This window comes from Lagopus muta, chromosome 7 (assembly GCF_023343835.1).
Source record: "Lagopus muta isolate bLagMut1 chromosome 7, bLagMut1 primary, whole genome shotgun sequence".
NCBI classification, from domain to species: Eukaryota; Metazoa; Chordata; class Aves; order Galliformes; family Phasianidae; genus Lagopus; species Lagopus muta.
Genome location: NC_064439.1, coordinates 40,312,968 through 40,337,285, shown reverse-complemented (window position 1 = coordinate 40,337,285; position 24,318 = coordinate 40,312,968). Strand labels below are relative to the sequence as shown.

General features: G+C 41.5%; 1 protein-coding gene across 4 annotated transcripts in view; it reads right to left on the bottom strand.

Moving 5' to 3' along the window:
* Nucleotides 1–1,801: 1,801 nt before the first annotated feature.
* The window catches only part of ANO10 (anoctamin 10), a 126,555-nt gene continuing 104,038 nt past the window's right edge, over nucleotides 1,802–24,318 (bottom strand). For all 4 annotated transcript variants that reach the window (XM_048951882.1, XM_048951881.1, XM_048951880.1 and 1 more), the window contains exon 13: nucleotides 1,802–2,679. In XM_048951882.1, coding sequence (XP_048807839.1) covers nucleotides 2,644–2,679 — 36 coding nt within the window. In that variant the 3' untranslated portion in view covers nucleotides 1,802–2,643. The remainder of the gene's footprint in view (nucleotides 2,680–24,318) is intronic.

The following is a 24,318-nucleotide window of genomic DNA, read 5'->3' as shown; positions in this document are numbered from 1 at the left end:
TACTGGACTGGAGGAGGTAAGGAGGGACAGAGCTGTTTTTCTCCATAGGCACCAGCTGCCACATACACTCAGCTCCCTCAGTGCCTGAGGCCTGGGAGGAGTGCAGCTCAGCTGCAGGCCTGCAAGCCCAAAGGGCTGATGAGCTCTCTTACACTGAGCCAGGGATCACCTGCATCACATCTGCAATGACAGATGCCATCCTCACCACATTTTAAATCAAGCCACAGGGTGCAGAGACCCATTCTCTGTAAGGTAGGAGGCCATCAGTCTCCAAGGCTGACAGTGAGTCACCAGGCTCTGCAGTTTCCACCTCCTGGACAAAAAAGGGGAAAGCCACTCCAAGGAAAGAGGGCTCAGGGAGTAGAAGGAAGGGTGCCTGCTGGCTTCACTTACTTGAACAGGGAAGTAATGCACTGATGTTTTAACTCCTCAGTGCGAGGTAAGACCTGGTATCCCCAGATCAGAGTACGTTAAACCACCCAGAATTGCTTGCCTGCTGAAATAGGAACTTTTCCTCTTCTACTGTCCTTACGTTTGCAGGAGGGGCTGCAGGCCAGCAATGCCAGTGAGAGGTCCTGAGTCAGCAGCCTGCCTGGGCCACATGCTGTGACCTGCAACTGAAACCATACCTGAGGAGAGAATTTTTTCCATCACCATTAATTTGTATTGCACTTCTCTGTAAAAACAGCTTTTTGCGCTGCTGCTGCTAAGCAGCAATATAAAATTCAAGCTCTCTAGATAGGACCAGGCTATTCACTCCCATGTGTTCTTCACCCCAACCAGGATTCTCCTCCAAACCAAACCCATCCTTGATTTCTCCATTCAGATTGAGACATGAGTGCTTCCACTCCCACAGGCCTTGGGCACGCAGCTCCTCAGACTGGGAACAGACACATGTTACACAGCCTGCAAAAGGCAGTCACCAGTAAATACCTTATTTATTCTTTCTCATGTTTCAGGAGCAGTTCAGTGACAAAATACAACACAGCACCATCCAGGTAATAGTTCTCCATGGACCAGAAATGCTCTATCATGATTTTAGCCTCACAGCTGCTGCACAGTGAGTTCTCCAGGGCAAACTACTCTCTACATTTGTGTAAATGACTGCCATACTCTTCGCTCACACGCTATGGAGGTTGTAGTGCCTCCACACCACCTGGCTGTAGGCCACCCAAGGAACATTATTACCCCCAGTCCTACATAACAATACTGAGCAGAAGTGAATGGATTTGCTCAAGGCAAGGATGGCTGCCGAGGTTGCTCACATCACCAGGTACCCAAACCTTACTATGTATTTTCCTATTAGGCTGCAGAAAACTGTAAGAATGCAATAACTGTGAAGACAAGTACAAAGTCAGCTTTAGGTAAGCCATTACTTATTTCTTTCATTTGACTACAGCTGAGATGCAACCTGATTCCCTTTTCCAACCAATCCTGAGGCATTTTCAAAGACAACCCATGCAGCTGCCATCACAAACCTGCCCACTTCATGCTCTGAAAGCAATACCAAGCAGAAGACAACAGGCTCCAGTCCTAGCAGCTCTTACATCTCAAGAGGAACCATCCCCCAGGTTCCTCACTAACCATGCTGACCAGGCAGCAGGAGAAAAACACTGAAATCTGCAATGGTAGCTTTTCTACACACAGCTCCAGGAGTGTCATGTATAGGTAAGATACACCTACTGCAAATTCAGGTCACAGCTGGAGAATGTAGATTACCCATGGTTAGGGGGGATTTTGGTCCTGTAACTGCCAGAAAGCAATTAAACCTTATGAAAATGACTCTTTTGTGAAATGCAGGGGGGGGGGGGGGGGATGAAGTGTTCACTGGGCATCTGGGCACTGGTGTATCATGTTTACAATGCTGTGGTTTAAGGCCCAAGGAAGTGATGCCACAAGCAAATATAAACAAAAAAAATACATAAATATCTGCTGCTTAATCTTCATAAGTTACTGCTCAGTACTGTTTCCTACTCAATGCTTTTACCCAACTTTGGGGAAGACTTTAACTCACACTTATTTGGGTAACCAGCACAGAGGAACGTGTAATGCACACCTTATATTTATGTTTAAATATTTCTCAGGTTATGTCAGGAACAATCATATTTCATTACATAATGTAAATTAATTTGCTATGTGCAAAAAGCAGCTAATCAGCAGTGGTTGAATAAAAGAGAGGACTAGTTAACTATCATCATAAAGGGACAAAGCAGGCCATAGGCTCAGAGGCAGCGCACTGAATGAAGTGCTGCTCCACCTTTTTCTTTCTGTTTTCTTTTACAAGGTTACAGCTGAAGTCTCCGGGTGTCTTGGGGATGCTTATCCCAAGTTCTGTTTTCCATCAGTTGAAGTGCGGTGGGTCTGGAAGCCTTCAACCAGACCTTGTGCAGGCTGGACTGCTTTGTGTAGTGTCAGCTCCACAAACTGGTGTATGTAGGGGGGAAAAAAAAAAGGAGTAGGAGAAATGATCTCTTTTTCACTGCCTCAAGTAGTGAGTATTTACCAGGTATCATAGAAGCAGGTGCCATGTGCAGACACACAGAATAGCATGGTGTGCACTCAGCTCCGCAGCATCATAAAGAAAGGCTCAAGGAGTGCCCACGTCCATGTGTGACTGCTGTAGTCATCTTTGTTCCTTCATGCTTACTCCTTCAGTGATTCAGCAGCGAGTTTCATTTGCTGTGGGAGAAGAGAAAAAAAGCACATAAACTCAGTGGTAGTGTGATGAATTAAACCAAACTTCGTGTCAGAAACATGCTCATTGCATGGGATAATCTCAAACACAAAAGGAACTTAAAATATGTTAATTATTCATTAATATAGCAAATATTTGTTGTGAAGACATGAATGCAATTCCTTTACCAGCACAAGAACATGTCTGCTGCTCACGTGCTGTGCATAGTTCTAAAATACATTCTTTGGAGAGATAAAGGTGTTAGTTCACTGTTAGATCGAGTTCCTCCTCTTATTCCTGTATTTGATTTCAGAGACTCGGCCCGGTAAATAGAGTCAACCCTAATTGTATCAAAAACATTCCAAAAGATGACTCCTCACAGTAAAACCCACCTACAGTTACTTTTGTTGCCATTTTTAATCTGCATTTCCAAGCCACCTATGAAAGAAGTATATTAATCTGCGATACAAATATTTATATGCTTCTCCATGGCAACAGCATAGAGAAAGCAAAATGGAGTGGAATGCAGGAAGAGAGATTCCTCTTCTGCATCCTTTGATTTGAATAAATGTCTGTGTAAAACTACAGCATCTTAATTAAAGTGACTTCAATCCCTAATGTAAAGACATGAGGGAGACACAGAACATAACCTAACTCAATTAATGACCTATCAAATTCAAACCCAATTCACCAATTTTAGAAACATTTTCTCAAATGCTGAGCATTGTTGGAATTAAATGAGGGACCGATCCTAAAGGATCCCTTCCAACCCCAACCATTCTATGACATGCAGCATGTGGAATAGGGCAAGGATGCTTCTCCTCCCTGATTTCTCCATTGCTCAACACAGTCTGGGGAAGAGCAACAACCAAGCATACAGCTATTACTGAGGACTAGATAACAAATCTGGCCAAAAATAGTCAGAAGTGCAATGATTGCCACTGACTTCTGAAGGCCCTCCCAGCTTGCAGCTAGAATGCTCAGCCAGGAACCCTCTGCTGGTGTATTTTAAAGCTGTGTAAGGAACAAACATTTCTCAGATTGTTCAGTGAGAAGACAAACTGAAAATAGCTCTGCTTACTGCCGCGCCACACGCAGCCCGGACACAAACAGTCCAAATGCAATCACTCCCATATTTCAGGAAATGAATCAGAGCAAAGTGAGAACCCCAAAAGCTGAATATTTCATTTTGACTTTAATCATTCCCATGGCACCAAAACCTCTTTTGCAATCCCTGGCAGCAGCGGGCTCCCCTCAGAGAGGCCTTGGTGAGCAATGCGGGGTGGCACGGCTCAGCACCACAACTCCTTGCCAAGTTAGGGATGAACAATTTTTGAATTTTCTCTTCTTTTACTCCAAGAGGAAACTTTTTTTTTTTTTTTTTTTTTTTTTTTTTTTAACTGGGAAAATATTTTTCTAGGACCCCATCCAGGAAAGGGAGCATATTTTAATTGGCAAGGTCACCTTTCCCCCCCGATGGTCCCAACAGGATTTTTTATGAATCTTCCATCAAAAAGACATTTAAACACCTACGACAAGAGGAGTTAAGAACTCCTAACGCCTGCTTTTTAAACCTGCTTGGTACATCACAGCAAAGGCAATCGAGTGCTGGGTAGGCAGTGGTAGAAGCCCAGAAGTGCTGCCTGGAGCTGTGCCGCTCAGCAGAGCCGGCCCTGCAAACAGCTCTTGGTTTACCACCAGCTGAGGATCCCCCACAACAGCTATGGGACCCCTGGCCCCATAGGCTCATGTTCAGCCTTCAGCAGCACTCTGTGCACCAACATCTATAGTCATTGAGTTTGTCACAGAGGGTCTACAACCAATATCAATTTGTTGTAGATTCCAGAGCCTAGCTTAATCTAGATTTCTACTGGTGGGAATTGCTCTAGAAACTTCTCTGCTGTAATGCAGTATTTTGCTACTTCTATTTTAATTTCACGTTTGAAAGCATGCATAATATAATTAAGCAGTACTTTTAGTAGAAATACCAAGACTTCTCAATGCAGCTTCACAAACAGGCTTCACCATTTACTTGGGCTTCACTACTTTTCAACACTACATTTCCTGAAAATACTTCAATAAAGCATCACAGATACCTTCTCACCACCAAAACAGTTGTGTACCAAACCTGGAAAGCAGGCTACTATCCTTGTGTGTTTATAACCAGAAACACCAAATAAATTTTAATACACTGAGTACAGATTGTTGTTGATCAGTGACAGATCCCTCTGCAACTAGAAGGTCTGTGGTGGTCCAGTTGTGCAGGTCAGAGAATCACAGAATCCCACAACGGCCTGGGTTGAAAAGGACCACAGTGATCACCTACTTTCAACCCCCTGCCATGTGCAGGTCGCCAACCACAGACCAGGCTGCCCAGAGCCACATCCAGCCTGGCCTTGAATGCCTCCAGGGATGGGGCATCCACAGCCTCCTTGGGCAACCTGTTCCAGTGCATCACCACCTCTGCGTGAAAAACTTCCTCCTAATATTTAACCTAAATCACCCTTGCCTCAGTTTAAAACCATTCTCCCCTGTGCTATCACTATCCACCCTCATAAACAGCCGTTTCCCCTCCTGTTTATACACTCCCTTCAAGTACTGGAAGGCCACAATGAGGTCTCCCTGGAGCCCTCTCTTCTCCAAGCTGAACAAGCCCAGTTCCCTCAACCTTTCCTCATAGGAGAGGTGCTCCAGCCCTCTGATCACCTTAAGGTCAGAGCTGTGAACACCACTGCTGCACACAAGTTAAAGATAGAGCTGCCAACACAAGCTAACAGAAGCACACACTGACACCATAGATTTCTACTGAAGCAAAATCAGCCCAGCTGCAGGGCTGGTGCTCGGTTCCAGCCTCACTGGACATCAGGCCTGCTCCTGCATGGCAGTGAGAATCCCCTCATTGTGAGCACCGTGAACACAGCCTGCAGGCAATGCACTGCTCCCCACCTCACGCTGGAGTTGTGCTTGGTGCTGGTGAGCCACCCCCTAACTGCTCCTTTTACTGCTGTGTGTGGTAACACAAACACAATTTAACCACAGCCTGAGGAAAGCTATATATTTTTTTTTAATTTACAAATTAAAATAAATGAAAGCAGAATTTAATGACTCAGCAGCTTGGTGCTTTTCCAAATGTGCACTCAACATACATGTTTGTATATATGAGCAGACACAAACAGGCATACAGCTAAATGTAAGAAGACAAAGGCAGCTGTTTCTAATCAGCAGCTTTAACTTCTGGTTTTCCTGTACTGGCCATGCTGAATGGCTCACCCCTAACTCACTGCTTAAAGAAAGTGCAGTGCTACGTGCCATCTTCCTCATTTTCTCCAAGCAATTACAAGAGAGCAGAATGAACACATATTATAATTACTCTTTCCTAGTGGTGTGCAGTTTTCAAAGACAGTTTCTTAGGCCTCAAGCTGTTTATGACAACTGTAAAAACGTTACCAACATGAGTAAGTACCAGCCAACTACAGACAAGGGAAATTAACACCTACTTCAAAACTCAGTCAGACTCTTCCACAACTAGTATTTTACTTTGTGCAGAAGAGTGAGAATGTATTCAATGGAAATTTGTTCCTGCTGAGCATTATGGCAGAAGGTTGCACTGTTTGCCTAGAGGCACCAATCTTCCCTCTGGGTTGTGGCAAGCAGCATTTGACTGCAGGGAATGGACCCATTTTTCCAGTGACCTAAGATAAAACCACCACAAGAGGAGACGATAACTGAGGCTTGTTTACAGTAGCAATAAACACTTTTTAGTGCAGATTTTCGATAAGGAAGTGGAAGAATTTTAAATAGAAGATAACAGACAAAGAAAAAAGTGCTGAGCTGCACAGCTCTCATGAGAAGGACACTGAAAGCAATGAGAACAACTCACCTCTCTGAGGACTGAAAGGTTACTGACCCATACAAGGTTTATTCTTTTCTTTTCTAAAATGAAATACCATGGTCTAAACTCAGTACTGACCCTGCTTGTAGAATTCCTGAAGATCCTTCCAGGCTGAAAAGTTTTTATACTTATTCCTGCAGCACTGGTGACACAGGAGTATGTGTGCACCCTAGAAACCTTGAGTAGGTATCTACAACAAACAGCAGTAGAGAAGTGCAAAACATAGTTCTCTTCCCTTTTACACATGCCTAATTCATGACAGAATACTCAGTACAAAAAGCTAGCATTAATGAAACAAGAAGTTTGCAAAATTAGTAAGTGCAGAGTCAGGGAAAACTTGGAGAATCACATAATACATGCCTTGGAGTACTGTGTGTGATTAATAGTGCTATAAGACATAGCAGACAAAGCAATGCCATTTGTAGATATTTTCAAGACTTTTTTCCTGATCTACTTCATACTGTCTTCAATTTAAATTGCAGAGCATTAATTAATACTCATTATAGTATTCTCACTGTATTAGTCACCCTTTGCTGAATCTTATTTTAATTCAGTAGTGCAAAAATGTGGAGGTACTAATAGAAGAAAATACTACTACAACACTATCTAATACAGCTTCAAAAGTATGGCTTATTTATTCTTCTGACCCTCAGCACATTTTAAATTATATTAGTTTATACATTTTAAAAATAATTTATTTCACTGTTTCTGAATCTATGATTGCAAAATGAGAGATAAATATACAATGCTAAATGAGATATCTAAGTGCCTAAGGAGAACGTGTGCTCTGAATCTTTTCACAGTGTGACAGAACACCAGAGGAAGAGCTCTTCTCTTCAGGTTGTGCAATTCCCCCTCATCCAATAAGCAGCCAGTCAACAGATTTTGGAGTCAGATGTGTTTGACCAGCTCAGAAAGCAATTACGCAGAAGCATCCAAAGTGACACAGCCTCAACCATGTCTCAGTTCAGAAGGACAGACTGCGGAGACTGGAGAGCAGTGTCTGTATTTCTCACATTCCTGAACCTCCAGGTGGGAACTGAGGAAGCAAATTCCTCCACACTGTAAGGGCAGACAAATCTGAGACAGCCTCATTTAAGACTGAATGTGTACAAGTCTATAGGACCAGATGACATGCAGCCCAGGTGCTAAGGGAGCTGGCTGATGGGGTTGCCAAGCCACTCTCCATCATATCTCAAAAGTTATGGCTGTCAGTTCCCAGTGACTGAAAAAAGGAAAACATCACTCCCCTTTATAAGAAAGGGAGGAAGGAGGACCCAAGGAAGCAAAGGCTGGTGAGCCTCACCTCTGTGCCTGGAAGATCATGGAGCAAATCCTCCTAGAAGAGATGTTAAGGCACATGAGGGATGACTGGGTGATCTGAGACAGCCAGCATGGCTTTACCAAGGGAAGGTCACCTGACTAATCTTGTGGCTTTCTTGATGGTGTGACGGCATCAGCAGACAAAGGCAAGGCAATAGATGTCATCTACCTGGACTTCTTTGACATGGCCCCCCACACCATCTCCTTATTTCTAAATTGGAGAGATATGGATTTGAAAGGTGGATAAGGAATTGGTTGGAAGGCCACAGCCAGAGAGTTGTCATCAATAGTCCTACATCTGGGTGGAGGCTGGTGATTACTGGAGTCTCCCAGGGGTCTGTCTTGGGACCAGTACTCTTCAACATCTTTATCAGGGGCACAGATGATGGGATCAAGTGCAGCCTCAGCAAATTTGCTGATAACATCAAGCTGAGTGGGGCAGTTGATGCAGGAGAAGGAAGGGATATCATCCACAGGGACCTTGATAAACTTGAATAGCAAGCCCTACTGAGGCTCAACAAGGCAAAACATAAAGTTTTGCACTTGGGTCAGGGTAATGCCAGATTTGTATACAGACTGGGAGAAGAACTACTTCAGCAGCTCTACTGAGAAGGACTTAGGGGTCCTGGTAGATAAAAAACTTAATGTGGGTCAGCAGCGTATGCTTGCAGCCCATAAGACCAACAGTATCCTGGGCTGCATCAGAAGGGAGGCAGCCAGCAGCGTGAGGAAGGAAATTGTCCCTCTCTACTTTGCCCTTGTGAGGCCCCAGCAGGAGTACTGCAACCAGGTCCAGGGCCCCCAGCACAGAAAGATCTCAAGCTTATGGAGAGGGCCAAAAGAGGGCCAAGAAGATGATCAGAGGGAATGGTGGGGTTCTGATACAGGAGAAGAAGTTTTGAGTGCCCCATCCCTGGAGGTGTTTAAGGCCAGGTTGGATGGGGCCCTGGGCAACCTGATGGGGTACCTGATATACTGATTGTCAACCCTGCCTATAGCAGGAGTTTGAAACCTGATGACCCTTGAGGTCTCTTCCAACCCAAGCCATTCTACGATTGTGTGAGCAGGCCTCTGGACACAAAGCCTGGAGGAACCTGGGCTGCAGGCACAGGCTGCTCCTGACTCACAGAGGGTTTGACCGAGAGAACCCCACATAGAGTATCTATCCCAGTGCTACGCACACCAAAACCCACACAAGTTTTTCCATCGGCCTGTAACAAATTCTGTTGTACCAGAAGTGAGATACAAAGTTAAACTATGTAACATTGCAAAAAGAGTACAGAAAACACCAACACGGCTTGCAATCCGTGTTCCAGCAGGAAACAGGCTGCATGAAAACCCTCAAAGTTCTTTCTAACTGTGTTATGCCCCTCACTAAGGAAAAAAAACAAAAAGCACTTGGTAACACCACAGCTTTCTGACATAACATCTGGCACTTCAATTGGGCACACAAAGCCCAGCCACGCAAGCCAGGCCCCAGTGCCTGGTGCCCTCCCCAGCAGCAGCTTACACAGCATGCCTGTCCTATCCTGAGCACCGTTTGTCCCAAGGATGACTTGGCCCAAGTTTATTTCCAAATCTGTACGTGCCTGTAGCAGTGCTGAGTCCTAACAGTGTCCAAAAAAGAGTAACAACAGCAGCAAAGGTTAATCCTCTACACAGAGGACTAATTAGGTAATCTAGTTGGACCCCAATCCAACTTCAGGCACTTCTTTGGGAAATTCCTACAGATGCCATGAATAAAAAGCAGATAAGATGGAGGGCACATGGCTGTGCTGTACTGTGCAACTGAATACAAAATGCCAGAAGTACAATGCCAGAAATACAGAGCTCCCATCTGCCTTGCAGGAGGCAGCAAACTTCAACCAAGACCCATGTCAGATGATAACAAAGAAATAAACAACTCAGCAGTATAAATAGAAAATATTAAAATACTCCTAAAGCATAAACCATGTGGTTAGAAACAATTTTCACACTAAGTGCTGGGCAGATATGTAGCAAAAGCAAGTGCTTTTTTTTTTTAAGGTGTTCTTTTTAAAGAAAGAACTCACCTCCCAGTTCGTATCACAGAATATCATATCATAGAATGGCCTGGGTTGAGAAGGACCACAATGATCATCTACTTTCAATCCCCCTGCCACGTGCAGGGTCACCAACCACCAGATCAGGCTGCCCAGCCACATCTGCCACATCAGCATGAAAAAATGAGTTTAATTGTGAAGTAATTGTTATCACAATATTTACAAAATATTTCACTGCACTACAGAAGGAGAAACTACTCAATATTTAAGTTATTTGGTGAAAGACTGCTTTCAGTTCTACTTAAGAGTTTAGTGGGCTAAGAAACCAAGATCAGAAGGAGAAAGTCCCTGCCAGCTCACATCAGTTGTTTTTCTCTCCTGCAGAGGCTCTCCTGCCCTGCTGACACCACTCCCAGTACCATACTATTTTTCCTCAAAGTAAGCTTTCCCTCTTCATTTCACATTTCATATTCCTTATATTCTTGCTTTTCATCCATTTACAGTCTACTAAAAACAACAGACCTGGTAACCAGTGCTAGTTACAACAGATTTATTATTATTCTGAAATCACTTCTACCGATTTTAAAACGTAACAAAGGTTCCTTTGCTGGTAGTGTCAGAACAGACAGCACAGCTGGCAGAATTCATTTTTGCATTGAAGATACCTGTAATGAGGTAAACGCACCATCCGCCAAACAGCCATCCCTAGGAAAGGCTTCGCATGAGGAAAAAATGCAGCTTGTTTTCCACTAATTGAAGGCTGGGCAAAGCACAAGGATTGATCAGTTATAGCCATTGACTTGTGTTTAAAAATACATTTAAGTCAATACCTGTCTGACCAACTAAAGCCACATACCTAGTTGGATAAAGTCCATTACTCAATTGGTCATGGGGATTTACGGCTGACTTGGCTCAGGAAGTTCTCAGGCTGAGCACAGGCAGAGGATGGGAAAAAAACAATAGAGCATGACATTATAATCATCATAATAATACATAAATACACATGCCCTGCTCTTCACTCTGTCCTAGGGACCTGCATAGGGCCTGGCCTAGAGAAACAGCCCGCACGCAGATATAGCCACATGCACAATGGGCACGTGCAGATTGCCAACCTTCCCATTCTCATTTACGACACAAAATTCCTTATAAGCCATTAGTGTCAGAAAACTACAGAAGACTGTCTGGCAAGTATGTACAAGAGACAGAATATGGTTTGAAACAGCCTGCAGACAGTTTGAAAATAAAGTAGAACATCAATTTGGTAGTTTGTAACTCTGCATTCCCCAAGATGATGAAAGTTACAACAGCTGGCACAGTCTTAAATTACAGGTATAATGGCAATTTAAAAAATTACTTTGCTAAGCCTGTATTAATTTTAAGTAACCTACCAAGAGCTCTCATTTACTTCACTGAAGCCAGAACTTCACTTTTTTGTGCTTCCTGAGTTGTGAGTGAACGAAACTCTCTTCTTCCAGGGAGTCAGTGGGAAGAAATCCTTTTCACTATGGGTTAGCTACCGCTTTTGCTCAGGAGCAATGCAGTGTTTTGTTGAAAAAGCTTGTTTTATTTCACTAGAACAACCAAGTTGCCCTTAGTTACACTGGTGAACCAACGTGTAGGGCCACACTGCCCTACATACTCTATCAGCTCCTTATTCAGATCTATTGGTACTGCTCTTAGAGACTGTAACATTTTGTGCTTTTCTATTGGCAATTTCTTTACAAAGATTTATGAAATTATTTGGCAATAAAGAGATACAAAAGGGGGTCCTAGCTGCACCCCTACCTCCGACTTTTACCTGTCATTTCTTTAATTGGAGAAATAGCTCCTTGCTCACCCACACCCAGGGCAGGCAGGAGAAGGCCTGCTGGCAGCATGCTGCAGCCTGGCACTGCTCCACAGGGACGAGCACAGGCCTCCTCCTGCCCTGTCCTGCTCTGCTTCTCAAGGGCAGGAGAGGAGAAGCGGTTCTCCAACAGCACAGCCCTTCTCAGCTGTTTTATGGGGCTGCATGAAGCACGCAACAAAGCAAAGCCAAGAAACGCACGTGTTGGACAGACAGCAGCTATTTGAGTCCAGCCCCTGTTCTAGAGCAGCCTCCTCTTTGCCTCAATGGAAACCAGAGCAAACAGTGCCAGCTTCAGCATGCGCCGAGTTCGGCCATTGCGATTCATGTCCTGGAGCCACACTAATTTAACTCTACCTGACCTCAAGGCTTTGCTTTTAAACATTTCTTACACACCGCAAAGTGCTTTGATGGTACTGGTAACCCAGGGTACCATCACACACCTGTTTCTCAATTCCAACCTGTCACAACAATATTCGATAGCATACCACCACAAATATCTACAATAATGTCTCTTCAACACATTAGCTGTAATGCATTAAAACACTGTGTCCTATTGCTATAGAAACACCATACAACATCACCACTTGTCAGAAAATGTACTCTGTCCTATACATTTTATAGCAAGACCCATATAAAACAGGTTGCTACAGCTATCAAACAGATCAGATTTTAAAAACACTCCAGCAAGTGCTGTCAAAGGACTCCAAATAAACATTTGAGGCATCATATGATTTTGCATCAGTGAAGTGAGTTAATATTATCCACTGAGTCACTTATTTAATTCACTGTGAATTTATGTGATGGTGTAAGCTGGGAGGTGAACACACATTTCCACAGATCCTTCAGGGCAAATCAAAGCAAGCAAGCTGGGGCAGGGCAAATAATTACAAAATATTAACAAGCTGGAGAAATCCATTTTCTGCACTTTGAGCTTGATGGTATGTCAGTACTCACACGCTCATGTTTCCTATTTGGCTGACTAGAAACAAAGCTAAGACAAACAGCAAGGATTCCATACGCTGTTACAGGATTGACAGAACTGCAAAAATCATGGCAGCCAGTCACATGCCTTCCTAAAAAAGTAGTAATTCACAACTGTAGCTAAGGATTTCTTCAACAATCGAAAGCAAACACCTCTCACATAGTAAAAAGAGAGCACACAAGTTTCATTACTAATAGGAAATAACGGTATTATTAACGGTGTAAAGGAATATATCAGAGTAGAAGGAAATGGAATTACAGGCTGCAGTTTGCAAAACGCCATCACGAGAACACACCTACAAAAGGCATTCAATAGCAACCATACACACTGATCTCTTTCTCTGTTTAGCTGTGTACTGCCTGCAGGTATTAAAAGAAGGAAAAGCGTATGCACACACAGAGGAAAACATAAAGGTGTCTTCAACAATGCTAGCTCCAAAGGAATGAACAGTCTCACTAAAAGGTCTGTGTGGGAAGAGGCATAATCACCAGTACTAATGGGAGGCTCTTGGCTTTTCTCTGCTGTATGCTTTTCTGTTCTGCTTGTTTGTTTTTAGCTTGAGAATTCCCCCGATGCCTTCTTCATTTGGAACTTGTGAAATCTGTAAACAGGCCAATGCTACCCCCAAAAGCTTATGAAAAACTCTCACTTCAGACCAGCAGAGGGTTATTTAGCAGACAAAATATTTTAAAAAAATAGCATGAAGCACTAACGTGAAACACAAATATTATTAAAAATGTTACTCTATGTTGCTAAGCATTAATCTTCAAATAATTTTGTTTTAATTTTGCTCTAGACACAAACTATTACAAAAGGACTTCCAGGAATTTTAAAAACTACGTACAATTAGGCTAATGAAAGAGAAACTGACAGGAAAAGGGAAATTATCATCAGATATTAAATGGATCACTCTCATGCACTCCCTGTTCAGCAGGAAAATAAAGAAAAATAAACACCAATTTAACATCAGATGGAGAATAGGAAGTTATAAAATTAAGCTTATCCCAGAGAAATATGAGTGGCCTCTTACTTCATAGTGTTTTGAAACTCAAGGAGATTTGGAAACAAACCCACTAACTGTATTTCTTCAGACTGAACAAAAATTACAGAAAACTACTTTCTAGATATTAGGAATTAATTCTTTATTGTAAGGGTGGTGAGACATTGGAACAGGTTGCCCAGGAGGGCTGAGGATGCCCCCTCCCTGGAAGCACTCAAGTCCAGGCTGGATGGGGCTTTGAGCAGCCTGGCCTAGAGGGAGGTGTCCCTGCCCATAGCAGGGGGGTTGGAACGAGGTGATCTTAAAGGTCCCTTCCAACTCAAACCATTCTATGATTATCATGCAAATCCTCCTCAAATAGTCTCACAGCTCTCACCCATAATCTATCATGCAACTATACAACCCGAAATTCTTTTCCCCCCACCATTTCCATACCATTTGAACCCAGACTGCAGTTCTGCTGACGTTTACTGCTTGAATTGTGTTACTGACATTGAAGATGTCCGTAAGGAGGACTCTGAATTTCTGTACAACTTTCTGCAGCATCCCCTTCCACAACGAAACTGAATGCAGGCAGCTGAGCTGAAGGTTGAGGCTCATTTGGAGTTATCACTCATTACTGTTAAATCAAAAGGGGAGCATCCAGTAAAAAAAATTTAAAAATACAATTAAAGACTTAACATGAGAAGCAATTGGGCAGTGGCATGATAAATAAAAAATGACCCGAAGTGTCTCTCAGCAGATGTAGCCTTGGTCAGGACAGCCAACCTGTGAGGTGATGTAAACAGTTTTTAAGGACAGTCACAAATGACAATTTGCTCCTGATCTCATCTCAGGGCTTCCTGTCCTGTTTGAAATGCACAGCTGCACAAGCATATTTTATACTGAAAGACAGTGTTTCAGTAGTACATATCTCAAGTATTCCACACAAGTTTCCTACCAGCAAGCTGTAAGAGAGTCTGGCATAGACACAGCACTCCATTTGCTCCCTGATTCTGTAAAAACGGAGAATGTATGAATAACAGGAAAAAGCTTTAGATGAAGCAAGATTGGCTCAAAGACTATGCTGAAATAAGGGTGGAACAATGGGATTGGAATCAAAGGAGAAGCAGCAGCACCACGTAAGCCAGTACAAATGGGAAGGGAAGTGCCGTACCCACCTCCCTGTGTTCTGGAGTTCTGACTTTGGCAAATCAGTCAGAGAAACTCCAGATTGGTATTTCCTGTGTTGTGACAGAACAGCTACTGAAAGCTGAAACAGGCCAACCTCAGAAATGAGTTGATGGCAATAAAGAATTGCCAGACTTATGTGTGGTGACTGTTTCTTGTCTTTCTCCAGCAGCAAGACAGTAGGTAAAGGCATACAAGAAACAGAAATCTGCATTTTCCAGTTTTTCTGTCCCTTTCTCCTCATGCTCTTTCAGTTCTCAAGAAAGCATTAGTCACCTTGGGCACAGTGAGCAACAGCAGCCCAGGCTTCGTCCTGCCCCAGGTACAGACTAGTGCTACCACTCATCACAGCAACAAGCCTCCTTTGCAAGTCTCTGAGTCAACAGCAAAGGGAAGTGGGGATGCTGCTAACATACAACCTTCCTCTGTATTTGCCATGCCACTATCTGCCCATCCTCCTCCTGGTTCAACTTTAAAGGATACATTTTAGCAGTGGTTCTGACTGTTTGTGTAACTGAAGAGGCCAAAGCCTCTTTCAGAAGCACCCCAGGCACTCCACCTGATGCAATTTTATCAACTTTTCGAAGAAATGTATTATTGAAACTGGCATTTGCTGAACCTGCTTCCTGACTGTACATTTGATCTTTTTTGTGGCAGAAAGCACAAATAATATTGGATTCTCTTAGGGAATTGGCAGGGTTTCCACTAAAAGATGTTGCTGCCCTTCGTTTCCAAATGGATGAAAGTCTTTTCTTGATTTGTGCTTATCAGTGAAAAAATGGGGAAGAAAATCCAGCACAGAATTTAAGATTGGTATGAATGATCTCGTACGAGATCTCAATGTGACAAACTGGAACCTTCACAGCACCATTAAAATAACCTTGTGTTGGAACCAGATATGCAAATTCACCCGATTAACAAGATGAGCCCAATACTACTTAATACAGAAAGTAGGAAACTGCTTCAGTTAACAATTATTCTAAACTTTTGCCTATGTTCTCTACTATTTCTTAAGCTTCTCTTGGAAACAACAGGAACAATCACTCCCAGAAAGTAACTGGATGAACTAATTAATAGTTTGGCCTGATGATTTCAACATCACTGAGTTATAAACAAGCAAGGGAAACTCTGGGCAAGTTCCCTTGCAGAAAGGTGTCCTCTTACTGCATAAGAGCCTCATTTACTCACTTTCAGTTTCTCACCTTGGCAGATTAGCTCAGTTCTAGGTTTGCTCAACAGCACTTCCATCAATCCAAAGCCATCTGTCTTGCATTCCATTAGGATCTCACCTCACTGCTAGTTATCAAATGTGAGCTAGGGGGACTGAGCCTTTTCAAAGAGACAGACTGATAAACTTGACAGCATCCCTCAGAAGGAAGCAGGAAGGACCAGGAGCTACAAAAAGTTTATTTGGCAAGTTTATCTCTCCTTTAGATTACATATACCTGGGAGTACTCTAGCTTTTGATAAAATCCATAACCTTAAGACAATGCTGCAAAAACCCCATCTCTGGGCTTCCACAGTCTTTCAATCTCTTTCAAACAAGACAAGTAGAACAAAACATCATGGACGTGGTATGCAGCTCTAGCAAAGGTTCAAGAACTAAAGCAATCACAAGAAAATATCATAGAAATCTCAAGGGGAAAAAAAAAAAAAAAGGGAAAAAAATCCACCAAGAAACAGCAACTAAACTTCATATTTTCCAAATGCTTGTTAGGAAAGCAAGTCTCTTTTTTCCTCTGCAATCCATTTTGCAGGAGATACAGCCTTGAGCAGTTCACAATACACCTATTACTGGCTGAACAGCATAGTGAACTACAGAAGAGCACAATGCTTTGAAATGATTCCTAAAGTTTTGCTTGCTGTCAATAGGAAACTAAATAGAAAAAGGAAAAAAAGAATACTACCTAGTACCTGAACTGATAACCTATTCATTTCCAGGCCTGCTTTTCCATTTAATTCCCATTTATTTCACTAAACCTTTAAAATACAGTGCAGTTTACAAAAGTATCTGACCAGAGACCTAAATGCAGTTATCTTCCTCCTGGCTTCTCTAAGCTGCTTTATAGGAGCTGGCATCTAGAAAGGCACACTTTGGTATGCAAAGACCAACAGTGCTCCTGAAACTTCCTGACAGACTGCTTCTCAGAAACAAGCAGACATTATCTCCCCAAAAGCCCTGCTCTGAAGGTGTTCTTCTCTGCATATCAGCCAGCTATCACTGCGTGCCACATTACCTGCAATTCATGTAATCGCACATCGGAGAGAGCCAGTGCTGAGAGTTACAGGCAGAAAAACTTACTCTTTTGTTTGAGCATGAAGCTATTTGTCTAATGGTACAACGTTTTCTATGTACAAAAATGAATTAGTTTTTCTTGCAAATTTTCTCTTCACGCCAAAAACTTTGGTATTTTGTTTAACAACAACATAATATTGCTTTCATAACACGGCAAAACCAAGTCTGATACTATATGCAATGATGCCTATGTATGCCAGGCTGTAGGAAACTGCAAAACACCTCATGATTTCAGAACATTCCTGGCAGAACCTTACACTGATCTGAAAAAAATAAAGTGTCAAACACTTCAGTTTGAGGCATATTTCAGGTAAAGAAGGATAGGAGAACTCCAGCAATGTCTGCTTTCTACATCACATCAGACTACATTTCAGTGCTTTATAGTCTGTTCAAAATAGAACAGCCTTTCTTCTGCACAAATAATCAGAAAGGCCAATTGCACATTGGAAAAATAAACTTCTTGCTGTTTTTACAAAACAGCATATAATGAATTAACTACACACTGGACAACAGGAATCTAAGACATTCCCCACACTACCCAAGCAGGAAGTTATGTGCTAGTTAAGCTCTGACATGCCCCCTGACCCCAACTATCTTGCTTTGAACACAAAACCTCTCGCATCACTCAAATTTTGAGCCTTGCTACTTTTCCATGTTAGACTTCAAATGCAGCAGAAATACTGTGGACATGATGCACCACAAGAGAATGAGAGGATAGGCAACATTCACATGCTGTCACAGACATTCAGGTTTAAAAAAAAAAATCCTTCATAAACAACCAGCAGGCCTCATTTACTCCAACTAATGTACTCCCTCTTCTGCTTACACACAGAAAAACCCTCATGCTAATGCTTCTCTAACCTTCTTTTACTCATTTTTCTTTGTTTCATCACTTCACACTTCGATTGTTCCATAATTCAGCTGCTGTTCACTGAGATGGGCTATAGCAGATTTGCTGGCAGGCTGAACTACGTGCTGTTCTGTACAGAGTGGAATTTTCCCCAGTCCTCTCCAGAAGTAAATCAGATTTAAAGAGGAAATGCAATGAATGCATCTTGCAGGTCCATTCCAAGCGCTTTGTAACGTATCATCCTGCTCCAAGTTTCTCAATTCTCTAAATACTTGCTCTCCCCTCAGGTTTGTCCTTACGTTTTCATAACATTTTGCAAACACAACAAATCTCCCCTTCTAGGAGGGCTCTTACCAGATAACCAGCAGTTTCACGCTGAGGCTGCGTATGAATAACAAGATGCAGAGTCTAAATACTTCTTTGCTCATCCAGCACACTCAGAGTTTACATATGCCCTGTTGCCTCATGCTAGACAGGAACAGACTTTCAAGAAGGTAGATGGTAAATATGCATATTAACAAAATACTTCTGACAACTGCAATTATTAATGGGTAGCTTAGCTTTCTCCCTTCAGTGCCTGTCCACATGATCATTCACACTGTCACAGACTCAAAGCAGCACCCTCCCACACATTCATACTCAATTAGGAATTAGATTTGAGTCTGTCAGCTGAACAGTTTACACAGGACTTCCACAAACAGCTTTGATTTTGGATGTCTCTTAAACGAAAGAGTTGGTAACAGTGGTGAACAACAGGGTTATTTTTCCCATATCAGGGCTACAGTAGAATTTCCTGAGTGTATGTGGCTAAGTGCAGGTCAGCAGCTCTTTGCAAATTGTGATGCCTTGCTATCCAGTTAGTCTCCCTAGTGACAGGTTTATACTGAGTATAATTACCTCCAATAACCAAAACATAAAAAAAAAGTCAAGCTCAAGCGTTCCAAGCACCTGGGCACCCACAGTGTAATGAGCAGCTGGACAAGCAAACATCACACATCACCGTGCTGCTTGAGTTGACAAGATGCATTTCCACAAAACAAACATTAATTATTCTTTGAAGCTCAAAATAGTGTCTGAATTTCAGTCCTGGCTAATAACTGCCTACCAAAACATGCAGCTTCCACAGTGACAGTGTGTCTCTTCAAAGCCACCTGAGTCAGATGTCCAAAGTGCAGGGGCCACAAACAGACCATGCTTTATGCTTTGAGCTGCTGGCCCACTTCAACAGGAATCATCCATTTGCAGAAGTCTGAAGGATAGTAACTACCTTATCATCTCTGAAAATCAGTGAGTTGAAAATCAGAGAAATAACCAGCAGCCTATCACTGAAATTGTAACTCAATTCCTCCTACCATGCGGTAAGTGGCTGCCAGATGTTTAATCAAGCCGTACGTACAGCTGTATGTAGACAGAACATAAATCCTGAGGAAACCAGGCTTCATTAGTTCCTGCTACTCATAAGCAGATTGTGGAAACATGAGTACATGAAACCGAGAAGCTCAGCATACATGAAACCAGGCCCACCTCCTTCACGGTATCCGCCCTGTACACACTTGAGAAAAATATTTTCATTCCCCTCCCTGGTAACAACCTCTATTTATCAGTTCTGTTATTTTCACTTGTCTCCTAGCATACAGGTATTGAATTTTCAGATTTCTTTTCTCTTTTTTTTTCTTTTTTTTTTCCCTTTCTTTTTAGATGTATCTGGAAAAGGCTGCATGCAAAATAACTGTTCTCCTTTTTTTATCTCTGAATGAAAGTTAGTGTTCTATGAATCATATCATAGAATCACAGAATGGCCTGAAAAGGACCACAGTGCTCATCTAGTTCCAACCCTCTGCCATGTGCAGGGTCACCAACCAGCAGACCAGGCTGCTCAGAGCCACATCCAGCCTGGCCTTGAATGCCTCCAGGGATGGGGCATCCACAGCCTCCTTGGGCAACCTTTTTCAGTGCATCACCACCTCTGTGTGAAAAACTTCCTCCTAATATCTAACCTAAATCACCCTTGTCTCAGTTTAAAACCATTGCCCCTTTTCCTATCACTATCCATCCTCATAAACAGCCGTTCCCTCTCCTGTTTATACGCTCCCTTCAAGTGAGAGCGAGTAAAAGAAAGAAAGTTTAGAACATTTGAACAAACGAAAGCGAACATACGACAGAAGGAAACTGTCAGCAGCATCAACAAAAAACAGAGTAACTACAGCTTACTGCTTTGATAAACTTGAAAACACTCACGCTTTATAGAAATTTCGCTCTCCAAGGAGCCAGAAGAATAATATCTGCCATGGCAACCGAACAGAGCAGTCTTCTGGCACCTTCTGAATGAGCGTTTAGGAGATTAATTCAATACTGCGAATGATGAAAGGGCTCTTGAGATCCATAACTGTCTCCCACAAATTACCCTTATTGTACAACTGGATGTTTAGAACAGATTGCACATTATCTATATTGAACTAGAGCTTTCACAGCAAATTTATACGAAATAGATTAAGCCCACATGATGTGTCACAGTATTTTCACCCACTCTTTTCAGTGCATTTACAAAAATGGGTATTTTATTAAATGGATCGCTGCCGTTTTGCAGGATTTATTTTTAAGTTCATTTATATTTAGAAGCCATCGTAAACCTTTTCGCTACACAATTTTGAAATTTCTGAAACAGGAAAGTATGAAAAGCTACAAAAGTAAATCACAATGCAGTACCTACACACAGCAGAAAGAATATCACATAAGTAAGCATTATAGTATTTTAAGCATTTCACGTTCCATGTATATAGTAAATTGATGATAAACTTTGGTAATAATTACACATCTTCCTACTCAAACCGCTTCATTTCCAGCAAATGCAGCACCCGACGGGCATGAGACAGCCCACTGATGACAAGCAGTTCTTAGAGAGCATTTTAGAAGAGTACATTAAACATCCAGCTGCGTCATCACAGTCTAAATTACTATGGAATCTAGCCTCCCAGGATTAAAGTAATTTAGCATTTTGTTTACTGATTCCCTTATACTGCAAACAATCACTCTGTACAACATACAAAATGGAAGAAACTTGCAATAAAAGAGGATTTACAGTGCAAATGCATTTACAAACGATTTCAGCATAAGAGATCTAGTCAGCTAGCTTTAGGAATGCAAAAGCACACGTCTCCTCTGAGACCACTCTAACAAGATCTTCTTTGCAGCACAGCAGCAGCAAACACATGGTACTTCACTGCTGTATTAAATGAGTATCTTTCCAATCATTTGCAGTTATAAGTACCTAGACTACTATGGAGGAGATAAACCTAAATATCAGTCTTATATAAGTTACTCAAGATTAACACTAATAAATGGAATTAATTCTGCCTTGTGTTTGGCAATTGCACCACTCAACATAATAGTAAAAGGCTTTTCACTGAATGCAGGTGGTGTCATTCTCGTGATCTCTACTAACTTCTTGTACTTTGTTACATAATAATTGTTGCTAACTAGTACTTAAAATGCTTTAAGATTTTATTAATGAATAAAATACTAGATTTGTAAAGTGGAGAGTCTAAAAAATAGGATAAACTAAAATAAAGTTAGCACACGCAATTCTTAAAGCAGCACTGAAAGGAAGATTTGTGAAGGCCATGCATCATTTGCGGTGTGCAACTTCCACTGTGCATCTCTTAATCTGCTACATTATTTCTAAAAACCTCAAACTTGGCTTTTGATTTCATTATTTTATCTTATTTTGGCAAAATCTACACCTCCAGAACTCAGCACAAATTGGAGAAATAACACAAAATTAGCGAATACAGCTACAGTTTTGAAAATGCAAGACTTACGTAGTCCGACCATATACTCACAGATGAGACAACTCTTAATTTACACTGCTAAGTACAGATGATGTTTCCTAAGGAATTGTGTATCTGAAATAGCAAATGTAATTCAAGAAGTAACAGTTAGGTTCTAAGCAGGAAGTACTTGCTAGCCACAGAACAGCAAAAATGGAAAGAACTTTAAGTAAAGCAGCCTCACTCACTGAGTATCATCTAACTTACCAGAGACAGAGGCAGGAATACTGAAGAGGAATGGAAGAAAAGAAAGGAAAAACAGAAGTGCAACCCTACACGCTGATCCAGAGCACAGAGAGCAGAAAGCATGGTTTGGCAAGTCCCTTCAATTTGCTATTTCTTTGTTTTGTCCCACTCTAAAATCACTATACACCATTAACAAAGCCTTCAGTCCCCAGTTTGGGTTTGGTAATAAGGCTGATAAGTTTTAGGTCTGTTTAAAACACCAAATGTTTTGAAAGAAAACCTCACAGGGATAAAATCTGTGGGCTACATCTCCCAGGAGCACAAGGCTTTTCAATTTAATGGAGCTGGGCTGAAGACTTTTGTGCTTCTCAACTTGTAAAAAGTAATGAAGTGAAACAGATTTGTACATTTCTTCAGACTCAATGGGAAAGCTGCACAGGTTTTACTACCTATATTTTAGAAAACAATTGAGGCTTTCAAAGTCATTACAACAATTGCTCTCACAGATGCATAGCTGCTGATTAATAAAGCTGCGAAACAAACCACTATTTTCTGTTTAAAAAGAATTAAATAGGTTACAATTTCAAGTTAATAACTTTATGGAATTACAAACTGTAATTTGAGAATTCTATCACATAGGACTTGCAGAAGTACTTACATTATCTAGCAAATCAATTCTTCCTGATAGCACCGCCTCGGTACCGTTATTACCCAAACCTACTGTTTGCTTTACAAACAAGATACAGAAACCATAAAAACGTGTTAAGAACTCTAATGTGTGCATTCATAAAATAAAATGTCTAATTAAACAGCAAAGAATCATCCGCAAACATGTAACCTGTACCAACAACAAATTCTTTTCTTCCCATGGTAGTTGAATCTTTTCTGCCCCAGTCTTTATACCTGCGTTCATCCCTTTCTCTCTACACTAAAAACAGCAACAAAACAAACCATAAGATCCCACAAATACGTCATTGTTAACCATTCCAGTTTGTCCTCTCAGCTATATTGTAATTCTCTTTGCTTTCTTGTTCCTATGCATGAAACTAAACATTTTCCAACTTACAAAATTGCTGTGATCTAGTTTTCATCCACCCTCTCCATTACGGCATAGGAAAGCAACTCTTCTCATCCCTTTACCAGAGAAATGCCATGTTTGCTAGCAACTTTTTGCCTCAAAGACTGTTGTTCTTTCATGTTGCCACATTGACATCAATAATTCTTCACAAGCATTTGTAAGCTGTACTGAAAAAAAATAAAATCACTTTGGATGTATAAAGGGCATTGCACAAAACCATGATCAGGTATGAGTGAGTCATCATGCGTCACCACGATGATGCTTTCCTGAGGGGCTGAAAGCTGCTCATTAGAACTAAAGGTAATTAAATCCACCAAAATACCTGATTTTTCACTACATCATCTGGAGTCTAAATTTTGCTTATATCTTTCTTATATTGTACTTAAATGTATTTGAAAACGTTAGCTATAGATATCACCACTTGTCTAGTAGCAGATTGAGAAGTTAAGCATGCAGCACTAACTGTAGACACTGATTCTGAGTGGGGAATATACTTCTAAGAAATGAGTTTCTCCCAGCTGAGTGAAGATGTACTGAAAACTGTACAGCACATTATGAAAGTCATCCGGATATTCTGAATGAAGGTAAAATTTATCTTTAGTAAGCTGCTCTCAGAAGCTCTGTCACTTAAGCATCTTCCACGTCCTCAGTTTGATAACTGAGCGTTGCCTTGGAAACAAAGACTACTGTCTATCCTTTTCATTTAAAGGAATTTAGTCTATTTGAAGTCAAATTTCCAACTGCTAATTCTTTACCTGTCACAGGTATAAAAGTTTTAAGAGTAGAACCAGAGGAGTTTGTTCATAATAACTGTTCTGCTTTCTTAGTTCCATTCTTGTAAGAATGTACCTTTTTTTAAAAATTATTTCCACCACTCTTAGTAAACTCTATTCTTGTGTACTACTGCTCTGCAAGAAACTCAATCACGTACTTTCCTTCTGTGTAAAAGGGTGATTATGATAATGGAGGAAGCAAACAGTGAAAACTGAAAAACCTTTATGTACAAACAATCAAATACGTAGATAAAAATAATTGTGATCCTAGTGTTCTTTAAATTCAACCAAGACATTCACTAAGTAATTAAAAATTAACAAAAAACCACAACTAAACAAACAGGATAAACAAAAACCTCTGCTCTCTATTTTTAAGCACGTGTGTTTGTTTAGATAA